The sequence below is a fragment of the Ctenocephalides felis genome, unplaced genomic scaffold (genome assembly GCF_003426905.1).
Source record: "Ctenocephalides felis isolate EL2017-DRISC unplaced genomic scaffold, ASM342690v1 CF-g0.4_SCAFFOLD_03570, whole genome shotgun sequence".
Classification (NCBI taxonomy): domain Eukaryota; kingdom Metazoa; phylum Arthropoda; class Insecta; order Siphonaptera; family Pulicidae; genus Ctenocephalides; species Ctenocephalides felis.
In genome coordinates this window covers 14743933-14762313 of record NW_020539724.1, presented here as the reverse complement: position 1 = coordinate 14762313, position 18381 = coordinate 14743933, and the positions used below count along the sequence as shown (strand labels likewise).

At 27.2% G+C, this 18381-nt stretch overlaps 1 protein-coding gene across 1 annotated transcript; it reads left to right on the top strand.

Annotated features, from left to right (window-relative positions):
* The first annotated feature begins 358 nt into the window (after positions 1-358).
* On the top strand, positions 359-17505 carry LOC113383427 (malate synthase-like). Its single transcript, XM_026621694.1, is given in 12 exon segments — positions 359-536; positions 1411-1519; positions 9534-9671; positions 9746-9832; positions 15651-15773; positions 15913-16083; positions 16149-16476; positions 16536-16701; positions 16759-16927; positions 16982-17090; positions 17093-17166; positions 17242-17505. Coding segments are annotated over 10 exon segments (1629 nt in total). The 5' UTR covers positions 359-536; positions 1411-1519.
* Positions 17506-18381: the final 876 nt, after the last annotated feature.

Below are 18381 nucleotides of genomic sequence, written 5' to 3'. Positions count from 1 at the left end.
CAAAAAATCTTAATATTTTTGTTAAATTCTGCGTGAACAAAGTCGTAGGTACATCAAATCATGATTAAATTTACGATATTTACATAATATTCATTCATACACAATCATTTGCGCGCCAAGGTTACAAGACACCCTCAACTCTGTATCCAAAGTGCATTCAAAAAATATTGTAGATAGGAAATAAAAAACCAATACACCACCGGAGGGCAATTGTTTATCGGTATATAATCGATATTTTGATACAACTTGAAATGGTTTGTTTACAAGTTCCTATCTTAACAATAACGCATTGTTGATCTATGGATGTCGATATTATTCCAATGATTGCAATTCTTCTTTCATTTGGTGCTTACATCTGGTAGGCACTACATGGCGCTTGACCCGGGCGTCAATACACGCCCGGGTCATAATGCTGCGTGGCCGAGAGATGCCTAAGTAACCGGGAAAGTTTTAGTGAGTTAATTTTTGTATTTTTATAATTAGTTTAGTGAGTGAGTTAATTATTTCATTTTTTTGTTCGAGTTCAGAGAATAATTGTGAGTATATATCATTTAGATAGCATATATTTGTTTTATTCCAAGCATTTATTTAACCTTTCGTTACATGCACGCGCCAACAACAAATTTTGCCGTCATTACTATTGCGTCCTCTTCAAAATGCCGAATATTGCACTCTTAAGGGTTCAGTTTTTTTGGAATGCTGTAGATCAAATATAGATTGCAAATAATGCACTTTTTATAAAATTATCCATATATGTATCTCATTTATATGTTGAAAATTTTAGGAATTTTGCGGTGAGAACTTACAGTCCGACGTGTGTCTTGTTAAAAATATTTACGCATGTATCAAAAGGTTATTTAAATAACAAAATAAATATATTAATAAAGTTACCTCTAATTTGACTTACAAAAACTTGTGTTAAACACACATTTGTCATTTAATCGGAGAGCAAGAGTGTTTTGTTTATTGAAGTGAAACTTCCAATTTGGCATTAGTTAGATATATAACATTAAAGACGCGTTTCAATTGGAAATTTTAGTTTTCTAAAAAGTGAATTTTGAGTTGCTAAAAATGTTATATGATTATATTTTTATTCGATTTATCTTGTAATAGAAGAACCACATATATACTGCTCCTTCTAAATTCATAACTTTTTAAGAAATTGTCATTACTACATATATTATACTTTTAATTTTACTGAGTTGTGGGCAAAAAATCTTCAAGTCTGTTACAAGTTATATAATAATCAAATAATGTTGAAACTCTGCCATACGTTCGTTCGGACTTACAATTTTATGTGGTCATCAGTGCAAATTTAATATTGAGTGTGTCAAACTAATAAACGATATTGTTTTAAAAAAATAATAGTTTATCAAATATAATTCTATGTAAAAATATTTTGCTTTGAAGGAAGATCCGAGCCAACTTGTTACAATGGTGCCATTATTGGACTCTAAGGTGCTCCACTTGATGATCAGGTCAGACGATCGGGCAATTTATGAGAAAATGATCAATAAAAGTTGAGTTGTAACATTATTAGAATAAATTTTGTATAATTTGACCATGTGATGTTACGAATGAAATAAAACAGACTTTTGAAATAAATTTTATTATATTTTAATTTTACTTAAACATTTTTTTATAAAAATTATATAAAAGTATTCTAATTTAGCATTACTATTGTACATCTTCGGAATGGATTTTTCCACAAATAAATATTTTTGTGAAACTTTGCATAGCGATCGAGTTTATGATATCCTAAAATGTGAATTGATTTAATTAAAAAAAATCATTAAAATTTGGAATAATTAGAATGTTTTTAGCACATACATCGTAGATGTCATAAGCATATAGGTGCAGTTGATTAGCAAAGTTAATAAAGTTACATTATTATATAAAGCATTAGATCAAAAGTTCACAATTTTCAAAATACTTCAAAGTATAAGAACAATCAAATATTTCAAAAAGGTCAATTTTCTCGATTTTTCAGTTTTCAAATCGATTTTTATCAGAGTTCCAGCAGAAAATTGATTTTTTTTTAATTTTTATTTTTGGTACGGGAAGTTCCAACAATTTGCCTTAAGGCACGATGCCATGCACTACTATTTTATTCACTTTAAATTAATTAGTCTTAAGCTAATTAGTTACTTGATATCATATCAACTTCCAACTTCTAGCAGCAACTCGACATTCATTTTGCCGAAAATGTACCTGCATTGTAAACATGATATTGTGTATAATTTTTAGAACGAAGAAAGACTAATGTTACGCAATTTGTTTTGTATGATTTTGTGATCATTGAAGAACATATGACATATATGTTCTCATTTATTATAAATGAATTTTTGATAATTTTCTACAATTTTTTAAAGTTTAAAGCAATTTACTTAAGGCATAGCTGGTTGCTTCCAATCATTTCGCAGAAAAAGTATATTTTTTTTATATGTATGTATTTTTTATGAAATTTTGTGTTTTGAATTTCTAAGTAGTTTTTTCGTATTTAGAAAAAAATCAATTATATAAAATAAAAGTATAAAATACTTTGAAAGGACTAATAGTAAATTTTGATCAGTCTTATTACTGCTTAGATTTATTCCAAGAATAAGCAACTTTTTTTTATAAAAATACTTTGAAAATAACTAATAGTATATTTTGGACTGTCTTACCACTGCTTAGATTTATTCCAAGAATAAGCAACTTTTTTTATAAAAATACTTTGAAAATAAGTAATGGTATATTTTGGACCGTCTAACCACTGCTTAGATTTATTCCAAGAATAAGCAATTTTTGTTTTCTAAAATTACTTTGAAAATAACCAATTGTAAATTCTGGACTGTCTTATCACTGCTTAGATTTATTTCAAGAGTGAGCAATTTTTTTTACTCACGGGCTGTATTTAAATTTTAAAATATTGTGGCTCAATTAACTTCAAAACCAATTAAATTTTCTCTTAAACTTTAAAATCTTTAATTATATTAAATATAGTGCATAGACACGTGCTTATGTCCTAATAAAATTGTAGCTTATTATTCAAAATTTTAATGAATTGGCAATGTTTGACAAGAAATGTTTTGACTTATCATACCTCAAAAGCAACTTTTTTTTTTTTTTTTTTAATTATTTTCAATAGCAATCAGAATACATGACAACTCTATGAGCTATTTGTCTTATGTATACTCAACAATTTTGTATTATAAAACTTGAATAAAGTTTTGATTGACAAAAAAAAATCTGATAAATATTAAATTGATACTTAGAGAATCACTTCAATAACCAACTTTGGACACAAATTTTGACTACAATATTTTTTCAAACTTTGATGAATTTTTGATATTAAACACTCAAACATTTTCCCAATTTGGTCTCATTCGATTCAGAATGGCCTGAAATGTCGAGAAAACATAAAATTAGCAAATCGGATTTTTTTATGAAAACATAAACTTCTTCTTCAGGAAGTTAAAAAAAGGTTTCGTACAAATACTCCTGATTAGCTTACCTGTATTCCCAATAATGATCATTGCTTTTGCAATAATTTTATGCATGTAAATATTTTTTTTTATTTATTTATTTATATTATTATTTATTTATTACAATTAAATTAAATAAAAATAAAATTATGGCTAACATTATAACTTTAATATGCAAGATAATAATAAAAATATTTGTTCTCTCTAATTATTGAAATATTTTAATTGACATCATCCTACATATTTATTTTTCGCAGCGGCACTGCGTTCATTCCGATACAATAATAAATAATACAAAGGTCATTATGTTACAAAACATCTTGATGGAAATTATCAGTACAACATACTGAATTGAATAGGCTACTTGTACTTGTATAATGCTAATACAATTGACAGATTTTTAAATAGTTTTGTGACAAATAATATATTTTATTGTAAGTGGTAATAAATATTAAAAGTTGTATAGTATAAGTTGCGTATGCGTTTCTTTGACGAATAGTGGTTTACATAAATATAAATTATTAGTGTTTGTTTATGGTTAACGGTGCCACCAATAGAATAAATAATACAAAAAGTGCATACCTTCCAAAAAAAAATTCAATGATTTTTCAATAGAAGTTTTAAAGGGGTCTATTTAGTTTTAATACACTTTCCTGCATTATTTTCAAAAGTATTGTGAACACAATTTGTGCTACAATTTATTTTGAAGAGGATATGATACAATTAGCTAAACCTAAAATTTCTCAAAATATGCCAAATAAAATTTAGTTGTTTCTACAGTTTTTTTCACAGATATGATACAATATATTGTAATATAATAATATATTATAATATATATACATAGTTTTTTACCCTAAGTGTATTTTACATTTCTAACATTTGTTTCTGTTTCTATAAATAAAAATAATTATTTTTTTTTAAATAATTTTTAAAATTACAGTTTTTAACTACGATATGTTTTATTAACCTGTTATTTATTATGATTGACGAATATAATCGAATATATTTGTCATGCTTATAAAACAGTTGCCAATTGCTCTTTGAATAGATATCATTATTGAACATGTACTACTGATTTTACTAAAAATATTTTTTTTAGTTTTGCAATTGTATTCATTCATAAGTATATAAATAAATAATGTAAACAACGACGTCAATAATAACTCTTACGTATTGTGTACAATTAATGTCACATGAACAAGTATACATTTTTTTCCATTAGTTGTAGAAGTTATTATGAAAATATAATTTAAATTATTTTTTATTAGAATATATGCATTTTTTTTCAATTATATTTTGGAAATCAAAATTTGGACGATTTCATTAATTTAGCGCATGCTTTTGGGTGCAAAAAATTTGGGAGTCTTTCTTTTATGTGATCTAGTTGAACACAAAAATTTGGAGTTAGCAATTTAAATTTTATTTTTATTTCATTGAAAAATTCAAATCTGATTTTGGATTCAATGTACATATTAAGAAGTAAATATAATTGAGATAAGAATATGCTAAATTTAAGTATGAATTGAAAAAAATATATTTACAATAATTAAATATACTTAATATATCATACCTTAAATTTAGTAGGTGGATTTTATAAATCTTTAGTTGATGAGTTAATTAGCATCTACTTCAAGGAGCACTTGATACTCGTGGATCAGTCAACAAGTACTTTATGAAAAAAATCAAATATAATTTTTAATAACTTAGGTATTTTTTTATGTTAATTAAAATTTTCAATAATAAAATTATCAAGTATTTTACAATCCTGATTAAATGCGCCAACTTTTAACTTTGTCATGGACCCCTTATTTAGGCGATATCAATTTTTTTTTCATTTAATTTATTTTTGTATTATACATTCAAAGTAAAGTCCAAGTGAAGACATAATTGACTTCATAATAATAATAAAACGTAGTCAGATAATTGTTTGTTTGATATGTGTTATTTGTTGTGATATAATTGTTATGGTTTTCACAATATAGTTTATATTTGCTCAAAGTCAAATTGGACCTTTGTGCCTCGCCCTGCTCTACATATATACTTTTTATTAAATTTACTTTAATTCATCGAATTTTACTTGAAACTTTTCAAAAAGCAGGTCAAAGAAGAAATACTTAATTCATTTCTATCTCTTCTCACAAAAATTTGAAAATTTTGTATAAGCTCAGTAGTATTATTTACAATTATACACAAAATCCAGAATCCAAAAAGAATCTGAAAAACTTGAAACGTGATTATTAAGCCGAAAGACCAAAAAAGACTCGGATTGGATTATACGATGTTTTCTATAGAAAGTGTATAAAACTTGCATATTGACAAAATATAGACAAACTAATGGGTTTTATTGTTTCTATAATACCTCATTGTATATAGCATTCAAACAACACATCCTTATACACTTAAAGTATTAATATTTTTGATTCTATAGAAATGGTTTAGAATATACCTTATTTAGCAAAACAACGTTTGCCGGGTCAGCTAGTATATATATATATATATATATATATATATATATATATAGGGAAATAATAATGTGATTAACCCTCCGTCGGTCAGATAAAACTTGATAAAACTTGCCAAATTTTGTCGGTCAATTAAAACTTGATAAAACTTGCCAACACTCTTCAGTGCTTTTTTTAAAGGGGAGCCTCTCAAAGTCGACTGATAGATAAAAATTTAAATTCATAGTTCAAGAGAAAGTTTTAATTCTTGAATACTTAACGCAATTGTTTTATTATTTTTGACTGATCCAAAGTTGAAATGAACACAATTAATGAAGATTAACAATAACACAGAACAATTTCACCAAAGCATTAGGTTGCACTTAAAAGCTCATAATTTCCAAAGCTCATAAAAAATTCTTAATTTTTTCCTCAGTACGGTTACGATCTATACTATACTAGACGTTGTGTTCTGGGACACTTTGAAAATTCATATTATTTTGCACCCACGTGCATCGATCGAATTGAATTCATTATTATATTAAATGTTTCATAAATATAAGTAATATTCAAACAAGGCGATATATCTAATAATCCATTTATTGTATGTCTGATGGAGTATTGAATTATTTTATTATATAAAAGTTTTGATAAATGTACTTCTTTGGTCAATTGTTTGGCATACGCATTCTTTAATAATCTTTTGTAACAACAATCAATTGATTTTGATTGTTAAAACTTTAGATCAGATAAAATCTTTATAATGTATACATTTTTCAGTTTTCTTTATATGTAAAGAAATCTGTCAATTTTGTTTCTCTGCAGAATTTAGAATTTTATTCATTAACAATGTAAATAACTTAATCATTATTTATAAGAAATTATTTACGATGTTAATAGTTAAAATTATACAATTATCAATAAAATATTGTGAATTTTATATCGAATGGAAAAACAACTACTGAGTTGTTTTTTCCAACATGCCCTTGTAGTATACAATGTCCCTTTTCGGCCGACTATTGTAAATTCATCAAATTTATTGAATGTCCTTTACTGGACAGTTGTAAATAAAAAAGATAATAAAAAAAATAACAATTACGTATCTACATATATCAAATAAAATGGGATTTTTGTAAAATACATCTATTATGCAAATTTTATAGCACATACATGAATTACTGGCGAAAACAATATAATAATTGTACAATTTATCTAACCAATTTTAAAAAAACAAAAAATAAATTAAAACCAGCATATATAGAATGGCAATGAGCGAATGAGCTATAATTTCTTAGTTATAAATAGTAAAAAAAGATGTATTTTTGAATATTTCTGTTAACAAATTATTATATTCATCATCATTGCAATTTCTTACTTAAATCTTAAATTTTAATTCAGTTACATACATATAATACATCTTCAATGTGGGAATGTGGCTCTACGTACATATATATGAAGTAAATGCATACAAAGTAGGAGTATATTTTATTTCAAATTATATTTTCTTACTTACGATTACGATAAAAGTATGGTAATTACCAATATTTTTATCTTATCAACATTTATACATTTTGGCAATTCATATAAAAATTTTATGTTTTCAAATATTTTGTTCAACAACTTGTGTAATTCAGATTCATTTTCACAACAATCCGTTTTTTTTTTACTGGAGCTATAAATCATATGCTTTTTCCAATAAACTTGACCATTTCAATGGTCAAAAATAATGGACCCAAAACGAAATGTAATTTGAGGACTTTGGCAACATGTGGGATCATATTTTTTTATGTGTATGAAGTGGTAAATGCCCTTTTCTTGCGCCACGTGGTGGACAAAGACAAGCCATATGTACACCAGTTGCGAATTACTTAAAATTTTATTTTTGAGAATATAATGTACCTAGAATTATAATGCGTTATGGTGTTTACAAGAATGTTGTATTTAGTTTATAACAAGAATGCTATTTTTTATATATTTATTGAAGCTATAAAGCTCTTTCTAATATACGTGTTACTGATAACAAATAGTAGTCTGTCCGAAGGTAGGTCCATGGTGTGCAAATAAATGATTTCCTTATCATTCGTTGCCTATCATTCCCATTACCACTATCCCCCTTTTTACACATTTTTTTTTATATATTTTCCTTTCCATAAAAAAACCAAAGTAGATTAATAGTTAGCAAAATTAAAATAAAAATAATAAAAAAAGAATAAAATAAAAAAAATATTTTCCTTTTCATGCCTCCATGCTTCCTGATCCTGCGCGTCGGATTTCAGTTCCCTGTATTTTCTCTTCTCGCGTAAGTCGTCATTCGTCTGCATTCTTCTTCTTCCAATTCCTTTCAGTCCAGTGGTTCTAATATTTTACAATTATTAATTTTTATGGTTCTTATAAATTTATTTTTGTAAATATTCATGTCTGTAATATCAAAACTATTCTCAGTGTTCTATGAGCTGTTCTAATGTATTTTCTAATATGTGGCTTTATCACAACTCAATGGATGTCCTTTTTCTATTTTTTTTTATTATTATATCTTTTATTTACAACTGTCCAGTTATGGACATTTAATAATTTTTGATGAATTTACAATAGTTGGCCGAAAAGGGACATTGTATACTAAACTTTTTCTATATGACAAAATTTTTACTTCAAGAGATTGCCAACATGTAGTTCTCTATTACGTTAGAATAAAATTTTACATATTTTTGTTTATTATTTTGTAGCCTTTCAAATAAATTGTAATATCAATTGAGCATTTAGGAAATAAGATCGATAAAGAAGTTAAAAATGCAACAATTTTAAAGATTGGAAACCACTGCTTTACATACTTGCTTCAAAAGTGTGATGTGATATATTGCAGCAATGCCCCAGAAGGGTATTATTACTTCGAAATATATTTGGGTCTATATTTTCAAGTGGACACGCATACCATTACAAATTTGTACTTGGATCTTGAAACAATGTGGTTGCAAGGCCGAGGCACTTACCGCTGCACCACAAAACACATATATTCTCATATATGAAATTTTTTCGTTCCCGACTTATTTATATATGTGTTCTATAATACTTCTATAGTACATTGCCAGTTTTTGTAATTTCATTAGTAATTACTTTAATTATATTATATTCAAATTCATTCAATAAGTATGGCATCGTGCCTTAAGGCAAATTGCTGGAACTTCCCGTACCGTAACGAAATGTTCGAGGAATACTGGATGTTTTCAAGTAGATTATTATAAATATTGTAACATTGTCTAATATTTATAAGAATTATATAAACTGAATTGCAAAGTTGAAATTATTTGTTTAAAGTATATTAGAACTATAATCAGAATTAGAAATATAATCTGAATTATTTTCTATATACAAAAAAAATGTAGAATACCCATAGGGTAGAAAACCGTGTACATAATTATATATATTTCAAAAATTTTAATCTGTAACTGTAAATCATTTTGCAGAAAGCTTTTCTTATTCCTCATTATCTTATTATGGATTTATAACTTTGGCAGGTGTACGTATTGGTATCTTTATAAACAAATTCTATCTATAAGAATAATCAAATCATTTTTGAAAAAATACCTTTGTACATAATTTTTTAAAGTTTTTTTTACAATTCTTGCAGATGTTTTTAGACGTTTCTGGTGTCACACTATATCCTTGCCCAAGGGACTTAAGACGCCAATATGATTGCATTTTTACTAAAGATGCCCTGCAATTTCTGGCGGATATCATTGCACAATTCGATCATAGAATTGAAGAGGTTAGTATAAGATGCATTAAAAATATTACTATGATTCTTTTAAAATAATGTTTAATTTTATAATTTTGTTAAAGTTGTATGCGAAGCGATTGGAAATGAGATCAAAGATTTCTCAAGGATGGATGCCCAAATTTTATACGAGTAAGGAACGTGATGATAAGGTATGGAAAAAATAATGTAAACTATTGAAGTAGATATATTATTTATTATTTTAAAATGATATAATTTGTGACACATTCTAGCACTATATCATAAAAATAACATATATAATACACACACATGTCTAACACTATTCATCATATAAATTATAAATAAACTATTATATAATCACATGATTAACATAAAAATTCATTCATAGAGTAATATTGATTAGGTAGTAAATGATATTTTTATTTTAAATAATGTTCTGCATTTCTAATTCTCGGATAGCTTTATATATAGACAATTATTTATATGTTTCGACACTAAACCAAAACTAGTAGGACGCATGGCATCGTGCCTTAAGGCAAATTGTTGGAACTTCCCGTACCGTAATTAAAAATCTTGGTACAAAACCCAAAAAAATTTACACAAAATTTGTAAACATTACTAAAATCTCTAGAAAATATCTGATAATTTGATGTGCATATGTCCAATGAACATTTTTGACCGCCAAATGGCATTTCTTTTTAACTTATTTTTATTGAGAGTCCACAATTGCTAGACCTGCCTTTCCAATCAGTTCTTCATCTTGTCAATACAAGTAAAATGTTTTTTGAATTAATAAAATCGGTGATCCGTTTTCTTAAAAACTGAATTACCGTGTTTGGCACTTTTTGCCCCGTATCTTCGGAACGGCTAGACCTGCTTTCGCCAAAAACTAATCAGCACGTCTTCTTATCAATACGAATCGTATGTTTTTTGAATTATTTAAATCGGTTGATTGGAGCTCCTGAAATCGTCGACAAAAATTTGTATCCGCACACACACATTCACATACACACACATATACACACATGCACACACATACATCCATTTTTTTTAATTATAAAGTATGCCAAAATATTCAGAAACCTCTGAAACGTAAAGATATATAAAAATTTTCATTTTCGATTTTTTGCGATTACTATAACTTACCCTACGGGAAGTTAATAATAGAAAACAACTAATAAACAAAATAACAACATAATATTTATAATTTAAATAATATTGAAATATAAAACTATAATGAAACATTTTTGAACAAACTCATTTAAAACAAACTAAAACAAACTTTATTAATTACATTATATTTTAAAAAAAAAAACACAGGTCATTTTTCTTAAATAGAAGATTTGCAAAATCTTGTTTTATTCATTTAAATTTTTTCTGTATCAATAAACAAAATAGTGAAATATCACTCAATATTCAACCTCATATTTTATTGCTCACTTTTTTATTATTTTGGTTTTTGACTCTTAGGGTCAATTTCCAATTTATTACTTGATTTTTCTTATCAAATATCGTTTTCTATAATTTTATTAATTTTGAAGTGACTCAATAGTTAAATCAGTCAACTAGCAGTTTATTCTATTATAATAATGAAATAATTGAAATATAAAAATATAATATATTTAATTTTTCATTCAATAATTATTTAATTTTAATAATTTTTTATTACATAATTTGTAAGTATTGGGGAAATGGGATGTCCTTCTTGAATTTTTAAAAACAAACCAAAAAATTCTTCATACATTTTACACTTTATATATTCAAAATCTGAAATAATACCCTTTTTACTTTTTACAAAGAAAAAACATTCAAAAACACACTCACTATAAATTAATTCATAAATTCACCTAAAAATATAAATGATACTCTGATTGATTTTATATTGAACAACCAGAAATCATGTATCCATTTTACTAGATTTTTCTTACAATTAGTGTTTTTATAGTGTGTGCTTGTGATGTTAATCTTGTTTGATTGTGAAATTAAAATTTGAATTGTTTTTTTTTTTTTGATTACTTTATACCTATTTTGAAGTTTAGTGTTTGTAGAATAATCTTTATGAAAATTGATTTTACAAACAATTTTCTTTCAATCAGTTGTCGGTGAGAAATTAAAAGTGTGTTTTGTGTACAAAGCATATTTTATTAATGTTTGATGAAGTATTACATTTTTAAATTAATAGTTTAGTTTTTTTGAAAAAGTGATAATATCCAGAAAATGACTACTGAGTAACTACTGAGTTGTTTTTTCCAACATTACATGCCCTTGTAATATACAAAGTCCCTTTTCGGCCGACTATTGTAAATTCATCAAATTTATTGAATGTCCTTTACTGGACAGTTGTAAATAAAAGAGATAATAAAAAAAATATCTAGAAAATTAAAAATGTACATAAAATATATATTTATATATTTATATGTGTCGGGTATACGAAATTTAATCATCGGTATGAATTACCGATTACTTGTGAGAAACTTCCTAAGAGACAATTCTCATTACTAAATTTAACGTCGTATCTTATTTCATAGCGGAAAAATCGGCAACTGTATATCATCCTCTGGTACAGATTTATCAAATAAAAATATTACATAATATATTTAAGAAAATATTAAACAAAATAATGCGATAATTAAATATTGAAATTAGTGGTGTTTTAAGGCAAATTGCTAGAACTTTTCTCACCGAAAACTAAAAACGCCAAAACTTCTCGTACCTAAAATTTGTAATTTTTTGAAAAACTGAATTTTCTTTTTGAGCATTTAACTAAGGCATTTGTGCTTTTTTGGATTTAGAGCACTTCTTAGACTTAAGTGCTTAGAACATAGAAAACCTAAAGAACTGATAACTGTTTCTAAAAAGTGATAATATAAACAATATTATCTTATTATATGACTTCCTAGAAATATGTGTTTATACCCGAGCACTTTGACAACGTGGCGTTATATGATACTATACATTCTTATTTTACTAGTTGCTATTCATATTTCATTTAGTTGCAAATAATATAGATACACTTTATATTATATAGTTGACTAGATATAACTTAGAAGATTTACTAGAAATTGCATGCTAAATCCTGAATTTTATTGTTCTGAAAAAAGGAAAAATTTGGAAATTTAGAAAAATATCATCTTGAAAACAATCAATTTTCTTACCCACCCAATATGTCAAGTTTTTCACTTTGACCAACGTCTATGAAATCACATTTACTGTCGAATTGATTATTCAACAATCCTTTCATCTTGTTTACAAATTTTGTTTATTAGAAAATCAAGGAATGTGTACATACTGATGGATTGCACTTCTTTCATCAAATGTGCTAATATAAACCAATCAACTGTTATAATTATTTGAATGTTATTTACTGCGTTCTTGCATAAACACTATTAGTACGACATACCAGAACTTCAAAACACCGATAATGAACAAATTTTTACAAAAATATCCTTGTTTGTTTTCAGTTCTTGCTCACAACAACATGCAACAAATGTTAACAAATCAAAAGAAAACAATTAATCCACACAATTCCAATATTGCTAACAAAAGTGATACACTGCCCAGCTAAAATATGTTAAATCTGGCAACTGCGCTTGAAGCACTTGTGTGAACATAGTAGCAAAAAATTGACCACGTCAAGGCGCTGTTGTCAAGTTTCTCACATTATTGCTTGAAGTTCTTTATAACGATGCAAAATAAATATCAATCCTTGCAACACTTGCGAATTGCGAGATTAATATGTATTTTGTCGCCATCCGAGTGGAAAGGGTTAACATTTGAAAAGCAACATTGCAGTTACAAACATAATTAGGGAATCATAGATAGAGACATTCAATTCATCTATCAATTTTTTCCAAAGATCTAAATTATGGTATGTAACATGAAAATCCTATGCAATAAAATTGAAAAAAAACAATTACAAACCCTAAGGGACCGATTCTGCCGTATAACAGACAAATGTTATGGCAAGGCCATGTTACGTAATATGATATACATTATGCTACTGAATCATACTGAATACTGTCAAAATGTCATGTTTTTGCTGCGCATTCAGGCGTTTTACACGTAAACAGCAACGTTACTCGTATGTTATGAACCTGAGTCAGAAAGATCCTGTTATCTAACTTTGTTTTTTTTTTACATTTGTGCGGTTTCTAGGTTTTCTATCTGACAACCTGAGAAAATCGCCTGACTGCACAGCAACCGCATAGCCTTTGTCAATATTTAAAGCGAATATGTATGGAAAGTTCTTCATAAAATAGCCTTGCTATAACATTGGTCCCTTAATATAAATGCATATGCCAGACATTACAGTTATATAGATAATTATAATTTTTTTGTATCTCAATTCTAATATAATACAATATTTTAAAGCAATTACTCCAAAGATTTTCTGACCTGTGCCTTTGCCAGCAGAACTCCAACTGCTGTGATTTTCCAATATTTCTCTACTTATATACTTTCATCAAGTAGTACTTTGGTCTTCTGCCAATAAAAAATAAGTAAATCTTATCATATTCGCAGTACTCGTGATGTTTGCTCTGAGAAAATCAAATAACGTTTTATTTATTTATCGAGTGATATTGACATAATCAATAATGATTTGAATTAGCTGCATAACTAGAATATTATACATGTGCTCAAAATAATAAAATTTTGTCTGAAATTAAGTCAGACACATTTGGCCGATGTTTTATATTATATATCCAAAAATTAGTCTCACCTTATGTCCATAAGACTAATTGTAAGTAAGTCTTATCATTGGCAGTACTTGTGATAATTGATATCAGCAACTAATTATTTACTTAATCAAGGAGTGATATTTACAGAATCAATTGCGCTTTTTGTCGAACTAAAATCTTGTGCACATGTGTTCAAAGTAATAAGTTTTCAACAGAAATTAGGAAGTGGGACCACATGTGTGGCTAAGGTTCTTATATTGCATATGTCCAAATTCCATTCCATGTGGCTTGTCTCGCATTACATTTTTGACAATTGTCTGTTTCTTTTCTTTGCATCTCAATGACGTTCAAGGATAGTTACAAAACTTGACTGGCCTATTTTTTTCTTCCAAATTCTTTTTTAAGGCATTCCAGGCACTCTTGAACGTCGTCTACACATTAGTTCCATAGCTGCCCTGACCTTCCATATAGTAACCTTAAAATTATGAAATTAAATTTTTACTTTAGTGGAAATATAAAAGTTGTAAAGAGTATCATCAACTAACACTGGATGCAGTGGAAGATTTCGGACCCATCTGGTTGGAAAGTCAGAACTTTAACCACTAACCTTTGGAAAAGCCCGTTTTGCTTATAAATAATAACTTAAATTTGCTTGAACAACAATTAGAACTATTCTTCTGTATTCTATAAACTGTTTTGAGGAAATTCATTAAATTAGTTTTATTAGAAGATAACTCAGTGGTTGTCTAAAAATGGTAATAAATTCGGGAATCTGGTTGCAAGACCGAAGCTCTTAACACAGAGCCACTGACATGCCATGTTTTTAAGTAATGATAAAATAATTTCTCTTGCAATTAAAATTGCAATTGTAATGTGGAGTGGCATATCATTGAACTATTTCACATTGTAATCTCACTGTCGACCACCCAATCATTATTGCAATTTTTTTTAAATTTATTTTATATCAACTATAATCAGTCTTACTTTTGCCTCCATAAATTTGAACGAATCAGAATGTTTGCATTTTTTTTTATGCATGCTCCTGGTGAATAGTCATAGACAACCATTGATAATAATCAGATAAAATAACAGTATTTCTTTTTAAATATGGGTATATCAATCTACAAAAAATGTTTATAATACTTACCATAATTACGTTAGGTAAAAAATACTAAAAAGAGTCCAACAAATATCGTGCAAAATGTAAAACATCGCACAACTCTGATTTCATTCCATAAAAAAATTTTATCAGTGTGTTCAGTTCGGTTTTTACATAATTATACCTGGTCTTAGATCTTCCAAGAAACAAGAAATATAATTTCTATTTTAGAGTTGGCGAATCGATCCTTTACCTGAGAAACTTTGCAACAGAAATGTAGATTTGGGAGATGTATCTCCATCCAACACAATCCATTTTGTGGATTCCTTAAATGCCAAGGTTCAAGGCGTACAGGTAATAATTATTTGGGAAATATTTACTTTACAGTTAAGATTATTATATAATAATTTCCAGGTAATGGATTAATTGTATCAATCAATTGAATTTTTAAGGGATCAAAGGATATTTTATGTTTAACGGATTATATTCTCAGGTAGATTTTGATGATGGGCATTGCCCAACTTGGCGAAATACTATTCAGGGAATTTATAACGTGTATATGGCAGTAAATGGAAAGTTACCAGGAGTACCTATAGATATAGAATCATGTCCAATTTTAATGTTAAGACCACGTGCATGGAATATGTATGAACATCATTGCATAGTAAGAAGAATTAAGATCAAACTTATTAACAACTTACATATTTCAAGGTCGAATCATATTTTTAGATAAATGGCAAAATTGTTCCTGGTTCCTTGTTTGACTTCTCTATGCTGATGTATCATTGTGGAAAAAGATTAGCTAAGAAGCAATGCGGTCCTTATTTTTACTTATCAAAAATTGAAGGTCCTAACGAGACTTGTTTATGGAACGACATATTTATCTGGTCTCAGAAAATGTTAGACATCAAACAAGGAACTATTAAAGCATGTGTGCTTATTGAAAATATATGTGCAGTTTTTGCCATGGATGAAATTTTGTATTCACTCAAAGAACATTCGTTGGGACTTAATTGTGGTATATGGGACTACTCGGCTTCTATAATTTCTAAATTTGGTAAGGAGTTTTGATGATACGAAATGAGTTCAACAGGCGGTAACAATTGTATAATTTAGGATTCAAGAAGTCCTTTATCATACCTGATAGGAATAAATATGTTAATATGGACAAACCATTTCTGGCAAACTATATGAAACTTGTGTTGAAAACTTGTCACCAGCGAGGAGCACCAGCTACTGCAGGAATGGCTGCTCTCCTGGTTAAAAATGAAAAATCCAAAATGTTAGTATTTCTGACTGCAACTTACCAGTCGGTACCATAATACTTTTTTATTTCTAGATCTAAGGAAATTGTAGATAAAGTTCTACAGGCGAAAAGGATAGAGATCCATCTAGGTTTTGATGGTTTTCTAATTTATGATCTAGAACTAGTGCCTTACATGAATGAGGTAGATGAATTCGATAAAACATTTTAATTATGTATTCCAAACTATAATAATCTATTTTCAGTTGTGGATAAAAGAGAGAAATAAACAAGGTCATCAATATTAGACATTAAGGAGAACGATCTTTTTCTGTTACCAAAGGGTGGTGTCACCTTTGATGGTCTTATTAATATAAAAGTATCATTACTATTTATTTATCACTGGTTTGAAGGTAAGGGCCACTTTTTTCTAATGGTGCTGTTGAAGATTCAGCAACTGCTGAGATTTGTCGATCACAAATTTGGCAATGGATTAGACATTCGGTACGCCTAAAGTTTCAGAAAAAAATTCAATAATCTGTCTTAAGAAAAGTAAATTTTTTATATTTTTATTTATAGGTGGAGTTTGATGGCGAAGATGTTCCTCAACGTGAAGTTAATTTCCAAATCGTTGTAAAATTACTTGATAAAATTACAAATGAGTTCTGTAAAACTCTTTGTAAAAGTAACCATGATATAAAACGCATGACCGCTTCTAAATTTCTTTTGCATGAAATTATATTATTTCGCGATTATCCTGAATTTATAACGACTTTTTTGAATGATAATCATAAATTTCGAGCATTACATAATAAGTCTGAAGCTTTGTTCAGTAAATTGTAAGTGTTGAATATGAATAAACTATAGAAAAAAATAAACATATTGTAAACATATAATTCAAATACCATATTTTACTATAATATACCATGTTTTTCTATAATAACTATTAGTTTTTAATATTATTTTTTTATTAATTTTTATTGTTTTGCTACGCTCATTACTTACTTAATATATTTATACAGAATATATTATCATCAAATTGATTTATTGACCATGTCGATTTTTAGCATACTTCTTTATTTTTCATACTTTTTTATAATCTATTCTTTTCTTTTTATGATTCTATTCATTGTTCTACAAAAAAATATTTTCACATTCTTCAAAATTCGACATCATATTTGTTTTTTATATATATTTATTTTTTATTTAACGCAATTTTTAATTTATATCATAATCTATTCAGTGTTACATCTATACTATATATGGTATTTTTTATTGCAGTTTCAAATATAAGTGGATATCAATACTGTGATGTAATAAATATATCATTATAATATATATAAATTTATCTATTAACTTTGTAACAAGAGTCCTTGGCTCTATCCCATTTTACAATTTGATATCAACAAGTAGTGATATCAATTTTTGCTTGAAAATATTAACAAAAAATACATTTCTAACAATAAGTGAAAACAGGTCTTACCCGTCATCAAAAAATATATCATTAATATTTGATAAATTATTAATATTTAATATTTAGATAATTAAATTCAATCTTTCAAATGTAGATATGCTCATGGTAAGTGAACAAAGGACAACCTAGTCCTCTGTCCACTCTTAGGGTTATGGTCAGGTAAAATAACGGTATATCTAAGGGTACATCATTTTACAACACAATGCTTCTAATAATTTCGATAGGTAAAAACTATTTTAGAACAT